The sequence below is a fragment of the Carica papaya genome, chromosome 3 (genome assembly GCF_054855325.1).
Source record: "Carica papaya isolate Zhongbai chromosome 3, ASM5485532v1, whole genome shotgun sequence".
In the NCBI taxonomy this organism is placed as follows: Eukaryota; Viridiplantae; Streptophyta; class Magnoliopsida; order Brassicales; family Caricaceae; genus Carica; species Carica papaya.
Window position 1 is genome coordinate 14,992,926 of NC_142311.1, and position 22,323 is coordinate 15,015,248.

The following is a 22,323-nucleotide window of genomic DNA, read 5'->3' on the forward strand; positions in this document are numbered from 1 at the left end:
CCTAATTCGTGGGATTTATTGTCAATCACTTAATTTATGAGGTTTGTTTTTAATAACCTAATTTGTGGATCAATCAAATTATTTACAATAATTACACAATTAATTAATTCCTCTAATATGCCCCCTCAAGATGGAGCTCCTATGGAGAGTCCAATATTGGTCTCCAAAAGTTAAAAGCGAGTGCGTGAAAGAGGTTTGGTTAAGAGATCTACTAATTGATATTTTGAGGACACATGGGTGATATGTAAAGCTCCACTTTGGACTTGATCCCGAATAAAATGATAATCAATTATAGAATATTTCATCCGTGAATGGAAGACAGGATTAGAACAAAGATGAGTTGCATCAATATTGTCACAATAGATAACGGAGTAGTAGGAATACAAATGCCACCCTCTGTTGAAAGAGAACAAATCCAACATAACTTAATAGCTGTAGAACCAACAGAATGATATTTAGCTTCAGTGGAGGATTGTGCAACTGTGTTGTTTCTTATAGGACTAGGATATGGGATTGTGACCAAGGTAAACAATATAAACACTAGTGGAGATGTAGTCATCTTATTACTAGCCTAGTCAACATTTGAGAATGCATAAAGAGATAAAGATGTGGCGGTGCAAGGCAAGACCATGATAAAGATAGCAAAGTAAATGTTTCACAACATTCCAATGATCAATATTAGGTTGATGCATGAATTGAGATAACATATTAACAATATATGTAATATCAATACGAGTGAGACTTCTAACAACTATTTTGTATTAAGAAGGATCTATCAAAGTAGTACTAGAAATATAAGTGTTGGCTTGGTGGCAAGTGGAATGGTGACAAATTTGACCCCTATTATATTTGTACGAGCGAGAAGATTTGTGATGTACTTCCGTTGAGAGAGAAGTAAACTAGTAGAAGTGGTAGTAACTTCAACACCAAGATCTTGGATAAAGAACTTTTTGTCAAGAAGATCAATAAACTATTGAATTACAACAATATTCCTGCCAGTAATAATTATATCATCAACATACACAAGGAGATTTAGTAGAGTGTAACTAGCGTTACAACTAAAAATACAGTGTTTGCATAAGAGTTTGTAAACCTAAAGGCTATAAGAAATTTTTTTAGTTCATGGTACTAGACACGTGGTGCTTGTTTGATATAATATATAACCTTGCATAACTTACAAACATGCGTAGGATTATCATGATTAAGAAAACCAAGTGGTTTTACCATGAAAACATCTTCAGAGAGATGACCATGTAGAAAAGCATTGTTGACATCAAGTTAACTAAGAGACCACTCGCAACTAACCACAAAACTGAGGATGATACAAATAGTGGTAGGTTTGGCAACTAGACTGAAGGTGTCATGATAATCAACATTAGGACGTTGATGGAATCCTTTAGTAACTAGTCGAGCTTTGTATCTGTCACTTGAGCCATCAGGTAAATGTTTAATTCTAAAAATTCATTTACAACTGACAACATTTTGCATTAAATTAGGTGGGAAATTTTTCCATCTTCCATTCCGTATAAGAGCATCATACTCCTCAGACATAGTATGATGCCATTTTGGATCTTTGAGGGCTTGAATCAATGTATGCCTAAGTTGATGGGTTGAGGTTATGGTAGTGGTAAGATTGAGTTTTTAGATAGATTTATAAATTTTATTTTTAGTGAGAGTGGTCATGATGTAGGTGTTAGTGGATGGTTCTAGAGGAGTGGGTCTAGAGAGAAAGGTAAGGAATTAGAGGGTGGATTTTGTGGGTTATTATTGGTGTCAGTGAACTGTTCTGGTCCATCGAATGGTTGACTGTGAGATGGATCTAAACTCGGGGGCAAGGCTGTAGAGGTTATATTGAGTGATGCAACCTTAATAGGATGCAATGATGTTGATGGAAACTAATTTGGGAGTATTTCTAGTCTTGGACGACTAAGATGACTTTGAATAGATGAATGAAAAGATAAATTCCACAAATTTAACATGATGAGATGTGTAAAATTTAGAAATAGAATGATCAAGGTAGAGATATGCACTTTGGGTGAGGGAATACCCAACAAACACATAAGGGAGGGATTGAGACTCAAGTTTGTGACTGGAGTATGGATGAAGCCATGGATAACATAAACAACCGAAGATACAGATTTTTGTGTAGTTGATGGAGAGTGGAAAAGAGACTCATAAGGAGAAGAAAGGTAAAGTGTGGGTGCGGGCATGCACTTAATGAGATATATTGCAGTTGCAAAGGCATAATTCAAGTATGTGAGTGGAAGTGAGGCGTGAGTGAGTAGAGAAATTGGTTTCAAAAATATGTCAATGTCGATATTATGAGAGACCATTGTGTTCAGGTGCATGTATAGGAGATGTGAGATATGAAATTACATAAAGGATAAAAATTGATCTAATGTTTGATATTCCCCACCATTATCAGATGAAGCCATGGATAAGATAAACAACCAAAGATACAGATTTTTGTGTAGTTGGTGGAGAGTGGAAAAGAGACTCATAAGGAGAAGAAAGGTAAAGTGTGGGTGTGGGCATGCAATTAATGAGATATATTGCAGTTGCAAAGGCATAATTCAAGTATGTGATTGGAAGTGAGACATGAGTGAGTAGAGACATTGGTTTCAAAAATATGCCAATGTCGATATTATGAGAGACTATTGTGTTCAGGTATATGTGTAGAAGATGTGAGATATGAAATTCTATAAAGGGATAAAAATTGATCTAATGTTTGATATTCCCCACCATTATCGGATGAAGCCATGGATAACATAAACAACCAAAGATACAGATTTTTGTATAGTTGGTAGAGAGTGGAAAAGAGACTCATAAGGAGAAGAAAGGTAAAGTGTGGGTGTGGGTATGCAATTAATGAGATATATTGCAGTTGCAAAGGCATAATTCAAGTATGTGAGTGGAAGTGAGGCGTGAGTGAGTAGAGACATTGGTTTCAAAAATATGTCAATGTCGATATTATGAGAGACCATTGTGTTCAAGTGTATGTGTAAGAGATGTGAGATATGAAATTCCATAAAGGGATAAAAATTGATCTAATGCTTGATATTTCCCACCATTATCGGAGTGAAGAGTGATAATGGAGTGTTTAAAGTGACTTTTTACTATTACTTTTCAACAAGAAAAAAATATTAGAAACATGAGATTTTTTTTTAAGGGGTAATGTAATATATAACGTGTAAAGTGATAAACGAAAATAACATAATATTTAAAATCATCAACACAGTAAATGGAGGAGGTCCAAATATTAAAAATATGATTTGTAAGGGATGAGATGAAATAATTATACATACAGAGAAATAAAGCTTGTGACTTTTATTGCTTAAACACACATTATAATGAGTGTTTTGTGACATAGAATAAGGTAAAGAAAATATTGACATAATATGATGAAGAATAGGTGAGGATTAATGACTTAATTTGGAGTGCCACTCGGAGGAAGTGGTCTTGTCGCTAGAAAAGGTAACGAACGGATAAGACAAATTTGGAGAGGAGTTTCGTCATTCATAGACACCATCTTTAATGTTTCTTGTTAAAAAGATTGTCCCTGTGCTCAGGTCCTTCACATGAAAAACAATGAATAAGAATTCTATAAACATGATTAGTATTGTAAAGTTGATAAATAAAAATAAGATTTTTTTTCCATGTTAGACACGTAAGGTATATTGTGTAAATTAAAGGTACGAATAGGGGTAAGAAGAGTGGTGGAACCAGTATGGGTAATATGAAGACCCCAAGCCATCACCAATAATAATGTAATCAGACCCTGCATAAAGAGTGTGGAGTGAAAGATTATTCAAGCCTGTGGTGACATGGTGCAATGCCCCATTATCAAATGGCCATGTGGGGGTGTCAATGGTCTCAAGAGATGCGTAATGTGCACGTTGTTGCTATGAAGAAGCAAGGTGTGGAGCCTGTAGATGTGTTGCTGATGGAGCTAATGATGATTGGGCATTGACAAGTCAATAAAGAGAGCATCATTTGATAATGTGTCCTTGAGCACCACATCTTTAGCAATGCCCAAGATATGGACATGGTGTAGGACGATCATTATGAGGAGCATTAGATTGTTGTCTATGATTGTATATGCAAGTTGCAGAAGGGTGCCAAGAAGGAGGAGATGGTTACCAAGATTGATTTTTGTGTCGATTAATAGGATAGACGGTGGCTGGAAGGAATGATGGTGGTGCGTGTGATTGTTGGAGAGATGCCTCCTTATTGATGAGTTGTTCATGAATTTCATCAACGGAGATAGGTGTTTCACGTGCATTAACCACATCGACAATTCTTTTATATTTCTCGCCAATGCCATCAAGAATCTTATCAATGAGATCTTCATCATCAATGGGTTTTTCAAGGAGAGCAAGTTCATCAACTCAATTTTTGATAAAGTGCGTATACTTTGACACAATTCTTCAATTGGTTTTTGAGTTGTTTGATGTGACCATAGGATGATTTGGCATAGGTATTAGGCAGAGTAGTTTATATGTCCTTGGAGGTGGTACTACAGGCAAGAAGAGGTTGGATGGGTAGAGAGACTGCACCAAGGAGTGTACTGAAGAGAAGATGATCTTGGCACTTCATGTTGTGTAGGCCGAATTTGGAGTCGCCTTACCATTAGTGATGATGGTTGGTGTGGGATTGGGATGGGAACCATCAAGAAAGCTATAGATATCATATCCTTATAATAGTCTTCAGATTTAGAGGTTCCACGTGATGTAGTTGGTGGTGGTCAACTTTGAAATATTTGTAGTGTTAATGGTAATAAGAGAATTATTTTGGTGTTGGGTACTTTCAATAATGGTATAAGCAGTTGAAGATGTAGAGATGTTTTTAGAAGCCATAATGGTTGAAAAAAAAAAGTGTGTGGAGAATTGTGAGAGATAAAGAAAAAAAGGAAGAATGGAAGAAGTAACTCAAGAGCTTAGTAGCTCGGATACCATAAAAGAGTGAAGAACGATGGCTTGATCTCCATTGAACAAAGGTGAGGTATATATACATATACAAGATGTGAAATTAATGGTCAATCAAATATTCTAATTCTATCAATCACCTAATTTATGGAACTTATTATCAATCTCCTAATTTGTAAAATTTATTATCAATCACTTAATTTGTGGATTTTTTGTTAATAACCTAATTTGTGGGCCTATCAAATTATTTACAATAATTACACAATTAATTAATTCCTTTAATAAAAAGAAGATAAAAAATCATGATGAGAATTAGGGTAAGAAGTCAATAAGAGAGAAAACTACTAAAGATGTGTTATAAAAGTTACTTCGGTAAAGAAAATGTATGTTATTTGTTAAAGAAAAAGGGTTAATAATATAGAAACATAAACAATGGGTGGTAATTTGCAAGGGCCTCATGACCAAGAGTTTGACCCAAGCAAATGATGAGAAAGAAAAAGTTGAGAATCTCTCATATGTCCATGTCGTAACCCAACCATTCTGAAATCCAAAGGCGAACCACAACTGTTGACTATTACCTTTATTTCTCTTTTCCATTTATGCCTCCATCAGTGACTCCCTCTATTATGTAGGAATTAATTCAATTCTCTATATTACAGTCTTGAGTATGTGTGTTTATTTTTAAAAGAACCATTTTTCAAACATCAATTCAGTCTAAAGAACCATTTTTATTCATAAAGTATTATTTGCAAAAATTAAATTCAAATAAAAAGTGTGTACTAGGACTCTATTTTAGATTGGAACAGGGTATTGCTATAATACTCCAATAAAAATCTATAAAGGATTAGATATTGTGTCAGGAGTTTTTTTTTATGTGATTGGTACTCAATGACCATTTACTTTAATATAGCATTACACAGATGATGGAGAAAACAACTTAGATGATTTTCATATCTACCAAATTATTGAATCATTGAATAAGTTTAGAATATCTATTCTAGAATAATAAAGAAAGATGATTTTTTAAATTAAAACATAATTTAGAAAAAGCTTGGTCTGTACTGTCCAAGCTAGATTGGATTAGAAAATATCATTCCAAACGTGACAAAACCAAAACTTAAATGGTATGATCTTCAGTTTAGACCTCCTGCAATTTCTTTGGTCCTTGGTCCCTTTTAGTTCTAGATTGATGCATAGCTGTACAAAGGAAATGAAAGTGAATAATTGCAAGAGTAAGGAAGAAGCATATGGAAAATAATACATTATATAAGGAAACTAAGTTTGAGGAAAACTAAAAAGTGACTGAAGCTGTCTAGAATAAAGGTTTTGTAAATGTGAAAATAATTAGAGAAAAAAAACATGAAATTTTTGAAAGGAATATGAAGTCATAATCTACTAAAAGAATCATAAGCAAAAAAAATCAAGGCATGAATAAGAGGCAAGAATATCATGAATAAGTTGAAGTGAAAAATCTTCGAAAATAAGAATCCCTAGAATCAAAGATAGACTAGAAGCATTGGGGAAAACATTTTCATTTAGTACCAAGTAAAAAAATCATACACTATAAAAACATTTGGGTGAATTCTTATGGAAGAAAATTAAAAGTATCAAGATTGGTTATGTCAAAATAGTCATCCTAGAAGAGGAAAGATAAGAAGTATCAAAGGTATAATTTCCACAAACTAGATACAAAGTTGAGATACGAGTCATTGAAATCTCATAGAGGGCAAAAATAATGCTTGGAGAATCAAAGGCAAATTAAATAACTTAAGAATAACAGACAAGAGGTACATATAGAAAGACAACATAAGGGTGATAAAAGTGGAAAATTGCAAAAGTAATAATCACTAATGAAAGAGGGAAACCAGTAAGAATGTTAAAAGTATCTTTAAAGAATCAAGGGCGAGAAACTGAGAAAATAATTGGAAGCGTTGCAAAAGTAAAGGTTAAAATTGTCCTAGATTATGATAAGGGAAGATGCACTAGAAGCCAAAAACTAAACCATCTTTAAGTTAAAGATTATGGGCATCTAAAAGAAAAATGAAGGTGGATAGTCACCAAGATAGTTATTAGGTGAACGCCATAAAAAATAAATAGTAAGACGATATTCGGACAAAATGCATTGTTAGAAATTTTAGTGGACAAAACTAAGAAAAAATGTCTTGAACAAAGATACTAAGCCTCGAAGTGATAGAACTATAGAATCATAATGAATTCTTGAAATAAGAAACTAACCCTCAAAGGGATGGGAACTTTATGGGATAAATTAAATTCTTAAACAAGACACCATAGTTTAAACAAAACGAGGTCAAATAAGTATGTACACATAGCATTGCATGACAATAAGAATAGGATATGACTACAAAATAACATATGAACCAAAAAGATCTATGAATCCTAAAATTAGAAGTCAAAGAGCATGAGCAACTAGAAATCCATGTGGTAAAGGATGGAACAACAATATGGTATAAGTTTGAGAAATAACAACTAAAGGAGTGTGAGATCAAGAGTAGAAGAACCAGAAGGTCAACAAACAATTGGAGACTATTAACTGAAACTAAATGAGCATGAAAATAATTAATGAAACTACAAAAAAGAACACGATTAGGAACATTGCTGACATAATAACATAAAATAACTAGATATGCATAATGATAAATAAACAAGGCAACTGAAGGGCATAAGATTAGGAACCAAGATGTGAAAATCTAAATGGGCAAGAAGAACATAATGGAATTAATGAAGGACACAATATTTGGAATTAAGACTAAAATAACTAAAATGCAAAGAATTGAGAACAATAAGGTAATAGTTATGGAACTATCAGATAAAAAGATAAAATAATGAAATGTTGATAATTGGATAAAGGCGAAGGGCACAAAGATGAATAATGAAATAGTTGAACCGACATGGAGAATGATAATCTAGATAAAAATTGTTAACATCACATAAGATTGAGAATGAAATCCTTAAGAGAGCTTGAAGTTATACAAGAACATATCAGTAGGGCATGAGATGGAAGAAACATGATCTACATAAAAGAAGCCAAACCTCCAATGGCCTTTTTCTTCCTCTAAGCTTATAAATTAGGGCAATAAGATGAGAGAAAAACTTTTTTTCCTTTTCTCTTTAACCTCTTATCAAATAATCACTATCTTTAAAAATCTCTATTTTACTCCCTTATATTAAAAAGAATATCTAAAGTTAAATTTCTCTTATATTACGTATACAACACCTATATTTTAACCCTAATTTTAATAACTCTTTCTCAAAGCTTTTGGGTGAATGATCCTATAAATAACAAGTGTACTAGAGTGAGAGTCTATAATCTATTATATGTATTCAAGAGAGAGTTCAGATCATATTAGAAGAAGGTAGAAGAAGGAAAAAAAACTGAATGAATCCAATTAGTTTTAAGAATGTGCGAAAGTCGATTTCAAGTTATTTGACTTTTAACTAATGTGTTAATTAATCCCTTAGGTCGACCCTTTTACCATTAGTTCTGCAACTTGGGGTTATGTCAAGAAATTTTTCTTTCCCGTCCACTTAGGGGGAATGGATACACCTATGTGGATGACAAGTGATGATTATAAAAATGGCAGGGAAATGAACAGTACACGATGATGTTCAAGGATGGATATGGACCCATGGGGCAGGATAATCGTTTTGATCCTAGAAAAAGAAACGACCATTCTCAAGAACCAAAAAGAGTGAGATGAGGGAAGCCTTATAAGGCGTTGAAACAACAATAGGAGGCCTTGATTCTCAATAAAGGGAGCAAAAGATGAGCTTTGCCCCTTTTTATAATATGATATTTTCACTCTCTTATCTATACTGTAATTAATCTAATATTGTTTTTGAGATTCAATTGATATATTTAGTTTAGTTCAAAATACTAAGTATTAATCTAGATATAGTACTTCAATTAACAATTTTACCGCTAATTTTTTAGGATAAACATTAAAAGTTGACCAAAGTACAAAGGATTTCTCTTATAGCTAGTAGACCATATATAAGTCCAATTACCAAAATACCCTTGTTTACGTGGTCTTTTAATTATACTCTATAATTAAGCTTAATTATTATTACTTTGGCCTACCAATTAGAATACTTTTTAATTAGTTTTTAGTTTTAAGTTAAGATATATTTAAATGCCTGAGTAGACATTTAGGACATCTGTAATTTATGTTGTGAGTTTTAAAAATATTGTTAAAATAGTTATGACTAAAGCACTTTTAGTTAAAGTTGTTTGATGTTTCACAGAAATGACTATAAAAAGTGTTTTTCTTTTAGAAAAACAAAAATTGTTTGTTTGGTGAAAATGAATGTTGAGATTTAAGTGTAAATTTTTAATAAAAGTCAAAGTTATTTTCTAAAAACTTTTGTATTAAGCTATTAAAAGTATATTTTTGCTTTTATATTTGCCAAATGCCGCAATAATGCTTTTGAAATGCAAAAGCCTAAGCCGAAAATCTAGCCAAATACACCCTAAATAACCTTAACCAATTAGCTCTTGATAAAATAATGAATACTTAATATCTCATCCTAATTTAATTTAATACTCTAATTTGGTATTGCTCTTGATTAAACTCTTTAATCAATTTTACCATCCTAAATTTATTTAATCTTGCTAACTAAACTTTGGGATTATGTACATATAACAATTCCTTAGACTCTTAAAACCAAGTTCAATCATTTAACTATATAATTGAATATTAATCTTATTTATTAAAAATATAATTAAATAAATTCAATTACTAGTTATATTGAATCCACAAATCATTATTGACATCTAGCAATAGGTCATTACCCTTTAAAGACATCGAATTAGTTTCTCAAGAGAAATTTTTTTTCTCATTAATAGATTTCATGCACGTAATTTCTCTATCTAGTGTATCCTAGGAAAACAAATGGGTAGGGTGTTCATGATGACCTTTTCTAAGTGTTATAGTCACCAGTCAAGCAACCATGATTTATAATTTTCAAATAAAAAATAAAGTGAAATTAAACACTTAAAAATAAGACTATGAACAAATGAGAAAAATAGGTGAAATTGGTTAAAGTTAAAAAAAAAAGAATTAAAGAGTTTGCCTCGAATTTGAGATAATATTATGTAAGGATGCATGTTTCCTCACTAAGTTATATTCTCAAGTGAAATGAAAAATATATTAAAACAATAAAAGAATTGGGGGTTGGAGATGTTCAAAGGGATTTGATCAGGGAATAACATTAAAGGAGGATCAACTCTAAGTAGGGTGTGACCATCGAATAACCTTGTATACTTTTTATCTCACTTCTCGACTTTGTTAATTACAGAAGAAACCTTACCCACAATAAAGAACACCATTTGATGCATTCAAGCGCCTAATCTCTAAATTTGGTTTTTTTTTTTTAAAAAAAGCTAAACTAAAATATAAATTGCATATATAATTAAGAAATAATATATAATATACAAATATATGATAAGATCGTACGGTCTCCTCTCTAACAAAATAACGGTGACTATGAATTATTTGAAATTTAAAATTTACTTTTATAGTGTAAAAGCCCAAACCCCCTATTGGAAATTCTGAGCGTATAACTCAGAAATAGTGCAATAAGCAATACTGAAATTTATAATTTAGTGGAAGCAATTAGAGTTTAGGGTTACATTCCTTGTATAGTTAATTAAAATGCTTAATAGGGTTACAAGAATACCCTTAAAAACTTTAATGAAAAAAGCATAAGAGAAAAAAAATATGATTAACTTCTACTCGAAACTAGGAAAGCGAAAGAGGCAATCTCCTAACTAGTTTCTTACTGTTCAGGATTTGGGTCTTGGTTGTCATGATCTGAAATAATTAATAATAAAGGGATAGGCTACACTACCTCAGTAAGAATATCAACACTTTATCACTGATACAAAAAATATAAAATAACTAATGGAGCTCATTGGTAATAAAACTCAAATGCTAGTGTCATTATTCGTTTCACTAAAAATATTAATATTTTTTCAACTCCTCTGTAAATTCTTAAATGTCATTTATTAAGATAAGGATAAGAATAACAATCTATAATACACATTCTAAAGGACATATAATAATTAACTTTACATTATTTCCCAAAACTGGATTCCTTACCATATTCATTTTTATCATTTTACATTTCCTACCAGTGTTGTTGGGGGTCCATAGGGATCCCCATAACACGTGGACACGAACATTCATTCTAAAATCAAACAGTCATCCCCATACCCCATCCGATAATAGGCGTCAAAACACATAACTGCTTCAATACCTCGTTCAGTATTAGTGTAATTAAAATAATTCCCAACCCCTTATGGTATGGGACTTCTCAGCCCCGTACGACTGAGGGTAACATCCACGGTAGAGTTCACTTTATGTACTAAGTTCGTACACTTTTTTTTAAGATGTCAAGTAAGCCCCTTTCATTCAACACCATTAATTCACCCATATATTTTCTTTTATTTACTATCTAGCCTTAAAAGACACGTATATTTGTATTTAAAACAGCACATGAGTATGAAATTCATATTTAGGTTATGTGCGTAAAATAAACATGCATTATACTGACATAAACGTATTATACATATAATAAAATGACATGATAACATAGATTAAGAAACCTTATCATGTTAGCCGTAGAATTAAAATGAATAAATTAAAGTAAGTAGTAAAATGAATAAATAAGCATAATAAACGACTGAAGAAATAATCACTACAATTAAAACTCAAAACATGTATAAACTGATCGGTTACTTGTTCCATTAGTAACATGTACTTAATTAATTAAAGGATCGCAAATTAACTAAATTTTTTATTTATTATCAATTTAGCTTCAATTTAACTATAATAGAAAAAAGGGATGAGGAATTCTTATCCTGGGTCGGTGTCCAAAACACCACATTTTTCACTACGATTTTCGATGGTTCCTGGTTCTTAAATTTATTGAATTTTCTTACTAAGATCGAAATGTATGTCAAAATAGCATGAAAATACGCCAGAAACAGCTAAAAAAGAAAAAAAATCTCACCGAGGGTTTAGGGTGCTGACTTGGCAGCGCTGCTGTGCTCTGTTGCCTAATCCTCTTTCTCCGATGGCTCCTCCTCTCAGTCAGGCCATTTTCGGTTGATTATTGGTGAAAATCTATTTAAATCATGGTTATGAGGTGTTTATCGACAAAAAGATGAGAAAAACTGAAGCTTACTAGTGATTTTGGCCTTCTGGTGCGGTGGCTCAACCAAGCTCCATTGTTCCTCCTCGCAAGTCACAGTTGTTTTCAGTTATTCTGCATAAAAAATGTGTTAGTCGATTAATGAGCGGAGAAATGGGAAGAATGGGAAGAAAAATTGCACTCATCGGTGCGTTTTGAGTCTCCGGTATGACAACCTTGATGGCTAGGCTTCTCCTCCAGCTGCCCTTCTTCTTCTTCTTCTCTGGTGAGTAGGTGTCAGCTAAGGTTAGGGTTTCGGTTAGAAGAGACGTTTAAATACCCCCTCCCTCGATCTGAGTTGTCCATCCGAGCTCGCGTGGATCCTCATCAGTCGTTCGATCGCGTTTATTAGGAAAACATATCTGGGCCGTTCAATCGAAGATGCGTGGGTCGTCCAATCGCACTTATCTAAGAAATCAATCCGAACTGTTCATTCGCGCGAGAATGAACACGGGCCGTTGGATCGTCTTGACTCACGGATCGCCCGTGTGGTTCCTGCGTAGAGCCCATGCCAGCGTGTCCACCACATAGTGCGTTCTGACTCACCGTACTGCTGACGTGGACGTCCTACATGGCCTGTACTTCTCTTTTTTTGTGATTTGACCCATGTTTTTCAAACTTTTCTTTCAAATACATCCCTCTTTATTTACAGTTTCACCCTACTTTCTAAAATTGTTTTCAAATTCATCTAAAATTCATATATTTCAAAAATAAATAAAATTAACCCTACATTTTTTTTATTATTATTATTTTAAAAATTAAATTACATCATTTTGACCATAAATTCCGGACTTAGGATGTTACATATAGTCTTCTTTTACCTCACATTACTCTAATTATGATATATTATACAAGTAAAATACTTGAAATAAAATATTTTTAAGAAATTCAATTAGTTTAATAGGTAGCTAGACAATATTCTAAATTCACAGAATTTTGGATGTGGCTTCACATGATTTTGTAAAATAACCTCATTTGTTGTTAAAAATGATAATTTATGAAAAAAATATGATTGCATTGTATAGAAAAATAGTTACAATATTATTTCTTATGTTAGGAATATAATATTTAGCAAAATAATTTTGAATGGAATATTGATAGAACTAGAAACGGGAGGAGTTATGTTCCCATATTCTTTAAGAATTAAAGTTTTTTTTTTTATAAAAAAAAATGCTAAATCTAAATCAAATGTTAATAAGATAAGTATTATAAAATTTTAATTATCCAGAACTTAAAGATAATTTTGATTCAAATAAGGAATTTAAATAAGTTTTTATCTTCCAAAAAATAAATAAATAAATAAACATGCTAATTAGAATAATATTTGAAAACACTTAAATCTTGCATTAAGAAATGAGTAATTAAATGTTTAAATATTCAATTCAGAATTATGTGTTTAATAAAAGTTACTAACTTATTCTATTTTGCAATATATGTAGATATATATATATATATATATATATATATAAGCATAAAGACCAAAATACCTACATGATATTCTTATAATAACATAAAATAAAAAGGTAATTATAGAGTTAAGAATTATCCAATTTTTGTCACAAAAAAAAATAATTAATTAAAAGAAGGTTAATTAATATTAATTGGAATAGAAAGCATATTAATTAGATGAAAATCGTAAAAGCAGACACAAAAAAAAAATGAGATTTAAAACCTCCAACACTTACATTATTTAACTGAAAAGCAAGCTGTACAATAAAGATAAAACAGAAGCAAATTGAAGTACTCAGAATACAAAGTTGCCTAAACCAACTTGGCTTCTATTTTTCCATTCTAACAACTATTAAACTTATTCACATATTCATAACCATAGAAAAACAAAACAAATTATAGAATTCTCAGCCAACTTCTACTTTGTACCTGCAAAAACTGCTGGTCCTTCCACCTGAATTTCATAAACCCCGTCAAATTTTGATAATTAATGCCACAAATACTATATAATTGCAGCAAATTATATCATAATCTAATGTATAATCTGGAAGGTGATCACTCCAGCTTGGATTCGAGAAAGTTTGTTTCACTCCCTTCAATGGTTATAATACTGTCCGGACTAGTATGATAGAGAACTAGACTAGTATTTTCACCCATCTACAACATATAAATATATATATATGTATTATGCAACCTTAGAACAGGATATATATATATATTGATTAGTTACCTTAAATGTAGCACCCCAGATCTCTTCTTCTTTAGCGGGAACTGCAGTGATCTTGTTCTTAGGATTCTCATAGCTTCTCAATTCTCCAACTGCTGTAGAAAAGAAACAACCTGCAATGGTGGAGAGATATTGTCAATTTCAAAATGGTTAATTTGAAAGAAGGAAAGAGTGGAAGTTATGGGAGCGGGTAGGTGAGAAATTACCTTGAGGGAAAGATGCAAGAGACTTGCCACAAGCACCTCTGAGCAACTCAGAATCATTAGCGAAGGCAACATATCCATCGGCAGTGATTCCCCAATACAGAGGAACCTTACCAAATTGATCCTGTCACAATTACACGAAAATACCACGTTTGGATGTTAATTTCATGGAATCGAAATTGGAATAAGAATATAATTCAAGTACCAGATGGTGACTTACAGAAGCCACAAACAAAGTGGAGGTGGATTTGTCAAAAACAATGAAAGCAAAGCTTCCATTGAGGTGTCCTACAACATGGTTGGGAGGGTAAGGTGCCCGATCACGGAGAGCCTTGTAGGCTTCAATCACTAAAACAACCTCATTTGCAGACTTAGCCAGCCCATACTGCTGTCTCAGACTCCCCAAATTGTCCAGAGCTCCCTCAAACAAGCAGAATATCTCATCCTTAACCGCAAATGATCTGCCATTAACCAATGACAATAACACACATCAGACAAACTATTCCAAGCATGAATTTTTCAGTCATTATATGTGTGATTGTTTTTATCATATTGGTTGATCTCGGGTTCCGAATCAATTCATGGATCCCCATCCAAGATTTCATTATTCTTATCCTAATTTACTTTGTTCCCTTCTCAACTCGACAACTGCAAAAAAGTTGATTGAGAAATCCACTAAAGGGTTATCATCATCAAGGTTTGCTTTACTAAAAGTAAATACAATCACAGCAAAACATGTATATTCATAAAATATATATATATATATATATTTATTTATATGTGTTGAAGAAAAAAGGAAAAAGAAAAGAAAATATCCCGACGCTTCGATTCTGATATTGTTGAAAATTAACAAACTAAAGGATTTTTATTTCAATAATTATGTCCTTCTTATTGCAAAACTAATTTTGATTCTACCTATATAAAATCCTTTATATATATAAATAATAGAAAATTACTAGTAATATTAAAACACACAAATACACTAATAAAATTCACAAGTCGGTGGCACCAAGAAAACGACAGTGCCACCTCTCAGAAACGTTTCCCACAATCTGATAAACCATGTAGGCTCCATCCCCTGCAGTTTTAGACCACAAATTATTATTCACAGGGAGTTTCCGATTTCGGACCGGTGCGAAAAAGACAGGGCTCGGTGTTCATGTTTCATATTCTTTTTTTATGATTAAAAATTATTTTATATAATTATAGAACCGAAATTAAGTAATCAAAAATCCAATTTTTTTAAATTGAATATACTGATACTTATATATTTTATTTAAATATTTTAAAAAAATTATATCAATATTCTAAAATATTAAAGGATGAAAAAATTGTATTTTATAAGTAAATAAAAAATTATTTAATTTCTTATTGAATCAAATCAAATAGTAAAATAACGTATTATGATAACATAAAAAACTATTTATTTAATATTAATTCAAATAATTAAACCATAAAATTTATTGAAATAATGCTTCCCTACTCAAATCCAGATATGTAGATGACTAGGCAATTCAATAGAAATAAATGCAAGATAATTAAGGATAATAATAAAAAATGATTTTTTAAAGAATCATATCGTATATTATTGGAAATATGTTTAATCACAAAACAAAAATACGTTTTTAGATTACTTCTTAAATTTGATTATACATATATATATATATATATATTCTTAATTTTACAATATTAATTATTATTTGAGTATTCGTACATGATCCGCTTTTGTTCACCAACCTCATGTGAGCTTGTACAGTCTATTCATGAAAACTCTTCTTTTTTCTTATGCAAAATTCGACATAAACAAACTCAAACAAGGAAATCAATCCAATTAAAACCAGGAAAACTCTGTTCTCTCCCTGCATCATTTCCGAGAACCAGAGGCCCGCCATGATTGGCCTATTTGTGAAAAGGCCACACCAAAACGGCGCCGTAGGAGCCGACATAATGATCATCAGCCTTTTCTATCAAGGCCACTTGATTAGATTTCATTTTTCATTTCTTCTTTAAATTTCTACTGATTTTACCTGGGGTGTAAAGCAGACTCGTTTCGGTGAGTGTACGCCAACTGGACGTTGTCGCCGATCCGCACGGACACGGCCGAGGGATTGGTCTCCAGAAAACGATTCACCAGCGCCGACGCCGATATCTTAGGGGATGGAGTCCGGCACCCCGCCGCCACCAGTTCGTCTGGTGGTGACATTATCGAGCTACTGAAAACTCCCAACATTGTCTCTCTCTTTCTCTTCCCTAGAAAACTCTCTGCTTCAAGAAAATTTTCTAACGAAACTACAATAAAGATTGTTGCGTAATTTAACTTGATTTCTCTGGTATGAACTAGGAGATTCAGAGCTCAGACATGAGAATGGCAATGGCAGACGGGGGTTCCATTTTATAGGAAGAGAATGGAGGACATAATCGTCAGTTCAAGTTATTTTAATATTTTTTTTTTGGCGTGCTATGAATCGGACGTTAATTAATTAGCCAATCGGCGACAAGGGCCAGCATGGGTCCGTGGGGGCCACATGATGAGATTTATTTTGAACCGTTAGATTGAGAGTGTGTGCGTCATGATGAGGTCCCACACCCTCTGTCCTTATCTGGTTGATGGTTCATGATATCATATCTGTGTTGAAATGCGTTAAATCCCTGACCCTGTAGCTTTGGAGAAGCTCAAATCCAGTGCGGTAGATACCAGTTTCAAGTATGCACCGCATCAAGATTCAAAAGCAACAAGGGTTTTAATACAAATAATTTTCTGTTCTACAAAAATATATTAATTTAATATTTATGTGATTAATTTTATTTAAGCTATGTTTTGCAGAAATGGAATTTATTTTTGAAATTCTTTTGAAAAATTACATTTTGGCATTTATCGGTGAATAAGTCAACATTTACAAAATAAATAATATATTAATTTTCTGTAAAATTAACCAAAAAAACACTTAAAAAAGCCTGTATATGACTTTTTCATATGAATAACAACTTGTTTTTACTACTATAGTATTTAAAATAAATTTCTAATAAAGGATTAAATAGATCAATGATAGATAGCATTAATATGTGAGATTACATAACATAAATATGTCATATCTTATTCTTGAGTCTAATCTTTAGAAAAGAGACATTTGTTCTGCATTTATACACATAATCTTGTGAGATATTACTTTATTATTCTTTTTTAACCTTTGAACTTAATAAAAGATGTTGAAAAACTTGGGAGAATATTTTTCTAATAGAATAACTAGCAGTGACATATTATTGAGAAATAGTAGAGAAAATCTCAAATAAATTAGTAATTAAAGTAGTTATGGTACCTTCCGACTATTTTTATTTTATTTTAAATAAATATGTAAATATTATAACTAAGAAAAACAAGTAGACAAATCATTTAGTTGGACTTCTTTACTTGACCTCAAGAAACATTCGTAAGCTTAAATAAATAAGTCTTAGGAGAATATAATGCCTAATAAAGGTGACTTGTCAATTCTACAAAATTTTTCTCTTGAAGAAGGCATCTCAGAACCATAAAAGGCTTGCTCTTTAATGTAAAATGCTCAGGCCCCTAAAGGATTTCACCTCCTAAAGAGGACACTTCATATTTCTTTGAAATTCAACTACCAAAAAGGAAAGATAAGATTCCTTTAATCTTATATGAGTTATGTCATTTAGACTCAAGATTATAGGTGTAATGACTGGAAGAAAAAAAAAAAGAGGGAAACGACACTGTTTTAAAGAGGGGAAAACGACATCATTTTGCAGAGGGGAGAAAACGACGTCGTTTTGAAAAGAAAAAAAATGACGTCGTTTTGCAAGGGAGAAAACAACGCCGTTTTGAGAAAACTGGGGTGATATAAGTAGGGGGCGGGGGAAGGAAGGAATAAGGAAAGAAAAAGAAGAAAAAAAAAAGAGAAAGAACAGAGGAAGAAGGGGAGCAGGAAAGAGGAAGAGGAGAGGAAGGAAGGTTCCAGAAGGAGAGAGAAAGGAAGCGGAGCGAAGAGACGAGGAGACCGCGGACAGTGATAGCGCGATTGGCCGAAAGAAGGAAGATGAAAATGGGAGGTACGGTGATATATTTCAAATACGTATGTGTTGATTTGAGATTGAAAATGTGGATGCGAAATCTGGAGTTGGTGTGTGTTTGTGAGTGTTTACGGAGGTAGCGGTGTACGGAGGAGACAGTATAGGGGAGTGCGTGCATTAAGGTGTGTAGAAGAGAGTTGGTCGCGTGAGAACCGCAGGGGAAGAGAGAGAAAGAGGTTGGCGATGCGTGGAGTCTGAGAGTACCGGGAGAGAGAAGGAGGCTGGCAATGTGTGTGTGGAGTCTGAGAGTGCCGAGAGAGAGAAATAGGTCGGCGGGGTGTGTGGTGTCCGAGAGTGAGGTAAGGGTGGGGGTGAGTAGGGGCCAGGAGTGAAAGAGGGGTTGGTGGAGTGAGTGGAGGCCGGGAGGGAGCAAGATGTGTGAGGTAGTGAGTTGTGTGGGAGGGAACGGGGTTGTGTGCGCCACGCGGGGGAGGAGAGAAAAAGAGTTAGTAGCGGTGAGTATGAAGTCTGAGAGAGAGAGATCGAGAGATGAGGCGAGTGAAAGCCGATGTTGGTAACGGGGTAGAATGATCAGAGTGTGTGTGTGTGGCCCGATAGGGGTCGGTAGGTGGACGATGGTCACCAAGGTTGGTGACGAACGTGAATAAAAATGGTTTGCGTGCGTGGCCTGGTAGAGGTCGAGAGGTAGCCAATGGTCGCCGATGTTGGCGACAGGAGAGAATGAAAGGGGTGTGTGTGTGGCCTGTTAGGTGTCGAGTGGTGGTTAATGGTCGCCGATGTCGGTGACGGGAGAGAATGATCAGAGTGTGTGTGCGTGGCCTGGTATAGGTCGAGAGGTGGTTAATGGTCGCTGATGCTGGTGACGGGAGAGAATGATCAGAGTGTGTGTGTGTGGCCTGGTATAGGTCAAGAGGTGGTTAATGGTCGCCGATGCTGTGACGGGAGAGAATGATCAGAGTGTGTGTGCGTGGCCTGGTATAGGTCGAGAGGTGGTTAATGGTCGTTGATGCTGGTGACGGGAGAGAATGATCAGAGTGTGTGTGCATGGTCTGGTATAGGTCGAGAGGTGGTTAATGGTCGCTAATGCTGGTGACGGGAGAGAATGATCAGAGTATGTGTGTGTGGCCTGGTATAGGTTGAGAGGTGGCTAATGGTCGCCAATGTTGGTGACGGGAGAGAATCATCAGTGTGTGTGTGTGTGGCCTGGTATAGGTCGAGAAGTGGCGAATGGTCACCAATGTTGGTGACGGGAGAGAATAATTAGAGTGTGTGTGTGTGGCTCGATAAGGGTCGGTAGGTGGATGATGGTCGCCGATGTTGGTGACAAAAATGAAGGAAAATAGTGTGCGTGCGTGGCCCATTAGGGATCGATAGGTGGTTAATGGTCGCCAATCTTGGTGGTGGGTGGTATCACTGGCACGCCTGGGGTGCCGTCAGGGGACAAAAACCCTAGGTAGGTGACATTGTGGGATACAGGGGGGGACTGGGGTTCGGTACTGAACTGTTGGTAGGAACTTAGGGTTTATATTGTTACATCTAATACCTGTATTTTAATTTGTACCGTACTGAGTTAAATGGACTCACTTTTTTCTCTTTACAGATGATGTAGGGACAGAGTCCGGATCGAAGTTGTTGGTATCCGAACCTAGTGTGTAGAATAATAGGATAAAGATTTTCGTTTCTTTTGACCGAATAAAATGTGTAAATTGATGGTAGCATAGACATTAAGTACGGTTGTATTGTGTGCGATGCCTTGTGCATGATTGTAGATTTACCTTGATCATTCAATAAGGGATTGTGATGGTATTTCCTTGTGCTTGACCGATTGACTATGGAATTGGTTGCTTTGTTAATTACGCCCAACGTGAAAATAAGAAAAAAAAAACGGGGCGTTACAATAGGTTTTCTTCCCTACCACTTTAGGCTTACCTTTTTTCTATGTTTTTATTCATATATTCTTTCTCAAAGTTTTTGTGAAAAATTTGTGACAACTTTATTACTTGAGTTCAAGGGAAGACATTTATTTTTTGAAAGATTAATTCTAAAATGACTCAATTCTAAACTTAAATCACTGAAAACTAAGAAAGAACAAAATGTTCTTGCACGACTTATTAAGGTACTTTATACTAAACACTTCTAGTATTCTTTTTAAAAGTGAAATGATAAAACCAAAAGCTTTTTCCAGTTGCATAATTGCTAAAAATTCAAGGTCATATAAAGCACCAATGCTCCAATATGATTAGAAAGCATATGATGTGCTTCATTAAGTTTGAGTAAAACTTGGTCAGCAAAATTTTATAGTTATTATAAATACCATAATAATTTTTGGTAAGGGAACCTACTTCTTTAAACTTGTAAAACTATTATGATTCAATATTTTGAGATGATTAACACTACTCGATATTATTAAAGTGATGAACCTAAAAATGTCTTAGTAATTTTTAGTAGCCCAAAAGGCTTGTGTCCCTGAGAGACTGAGTAATGGATGTTGGAGACCACCATAAAATTTTTTCATTCCTCTATTTTCTCCATAAATTATAGAAGTAATACCTTACTCAACTCAATTAATAGAGGTAATTAATATATATTCACTAAATAAGTAAAGAAAGACATGTTTATCTTGATAATGAAAAGTGAATCAACGAAGACAATTAAGACATATTAACTAAATAATAACTAAAGACATGTTTATTCTGATAAGGAAAAGTGAAAACACTAGAACAAAATTTTGATATTTTCTTAAGACACTTATCAATTACACTTGTATAACAAGATTATCAAATGAAAAACATGGGAAATTGTCTTTACAAAGGTGAGAAGATTGAACAAAAATATGATAAGTAAGATGCTTTCGAAGGAATAAGAGATTGATTAAATTTGAAGCAACAATATAAAATTAGAAGTCTAAATAATGAAGTATGAATTACCATCAATAATGAAGTATGTTAATTGGACTAGTCAAGTGTGTGTATGGAGACAGGGTACACATGGTGAATAGAAATAGTTTTCTTATTTTATCATTACAATAAATGGTCTCCTCAAGACATAGTTCTAGCCACAGCTGTAACGGCCCCGGAAATTCAAAATGAAATGTATATTAAAAATATCAAATGCGGAAGGGAAGTCAAAAATTCGATTAACATCCCTTGCACTAAAACCAAAAAAACGTGCTCACAATATAAAAGATTAAACTACCTAAAGGAGAAACTTGAAAGTAAAAGCTACGAATATGACTATGGAGTCTTTAGGCGTTCCCTTCGTCGTCCTCCTGCGGAACCGGCTCGGGAACAATGTCTTCCTGATCTGAAATGATTAAATAAGGAATGAGCTACACTAGCCCAGTAAAGACATCACGATATCTCACCGTCATGGAGGTAAAGGTGGGTAGAAAACACAAAAAGACCAATGGAGCATAATTTACAACAAATTTTTTTTTCAATAATAAAACCTTTACCATTCACTTACCTCGGTGAAATTCATTAAAACAATATACGAAAGCAATAACATCATCATCATCATCATGAAATCATATATAAACTGTATAACATAATACTTATCAAGCCTCTCGTAATTCAATCATTACACAATATATTTTTCCTCGTTTACCAGCCCACTAGTATCCATGGGGATCCATAGGGGTCCCGCTACCCGTTAACCCTTAACACTTGAAATCATATTCCAGGGCCGTCCCCATACCCCATCCGGTATGGGCGCCAAACTATAAACCTCATTACCCCGTCCGGTATGAGGGTGAAACGGGCCG

The 22,323-nt window shown here is 33.7% G+C and overlaps 1 protein-coding gene and 1 long non-coding RNA gene across 3 annotated transcripts; both read right to left on the reverse strand.

The window, feature by feature from the left end:
• Positions 1-5,829: 5,829 nt before the first annotated feature.
• LOC148266742 (uncharacterized) lies at positions 5,830-13,247 on the reverse strand. Of its 2 annotated transcripts, none has more exons than XR_015817855.1 (3): positions 12,314-13,247; positions 11,958-12,212; positions 5,830-6,122 (listed from the first exon to the last, which is right to left on the reverse strand). It is a non-coding gene; the product is annotated as an uncharacterized LOC148266742 (long non-coding RNA). The 2 variants fall into 2 exon arrangements; XR_015817856.1 differs by lacking the exon at positions 5,830-6,122 and having other exon boundaries at positions 9,766-12,070; positions 12,132-12,212.
• Positions 13,248-13,796: 549 nt separating this feature from the next.
• On the reverse strand, positions 13,797-16,886 carry AILP1 (aluminum induced protein with YGL and LRDR motifs). Its single transcript, XM_022036158.2, has 5 exons — positions 16,544-16,886; positions 14,737-14,977; positions 14,520-14,640; positions 14,317-14,426; positions 13,797-14,040 (listed from the first exon to the last, which is right to left on the reverse strand). Exons 1-5 carry the CDS (start codon positions 16,744-16,746, stop codon positions 14,005-14,007), a joined length of 711 nt encoding a protein of 236 aa, XP_021891850.2. The 5' UTR covers positions 16,747-16,886; the 3' UTR covers positions 13,797-14,004.
• Positions 16,887-22,323: the final 5,437 nt, after the last annotated feature.

What these genes read in the sequence shown, in the direction of transcription:
- AILP1 (XM_022036158.2), bottom strand. Translation starts at nt 16,746, where the DNA reads ATGTTGGGAGTTTTCAGTAGCTCGATAATGTCACCACCAGACGAACTG. An exon ending in GAGTCTGCTTTACACCCCAG is followed by an intron (nt 14,978 to 16,543) that starts GTAAAATCAGTA and finishes GGTTAATGGCAG; the next exon opens with ATCATTTGCGGTTAAGGATG. An exon ending in TCTTGCATCTTTCCCTCAAG is followed by an intron (nt 14,427 to 14,519) that starts GTAATTTCTCAC and finishes CCACCATTGCAG; the next exon opens with GTTGTTTCTTTTCTACAGCA.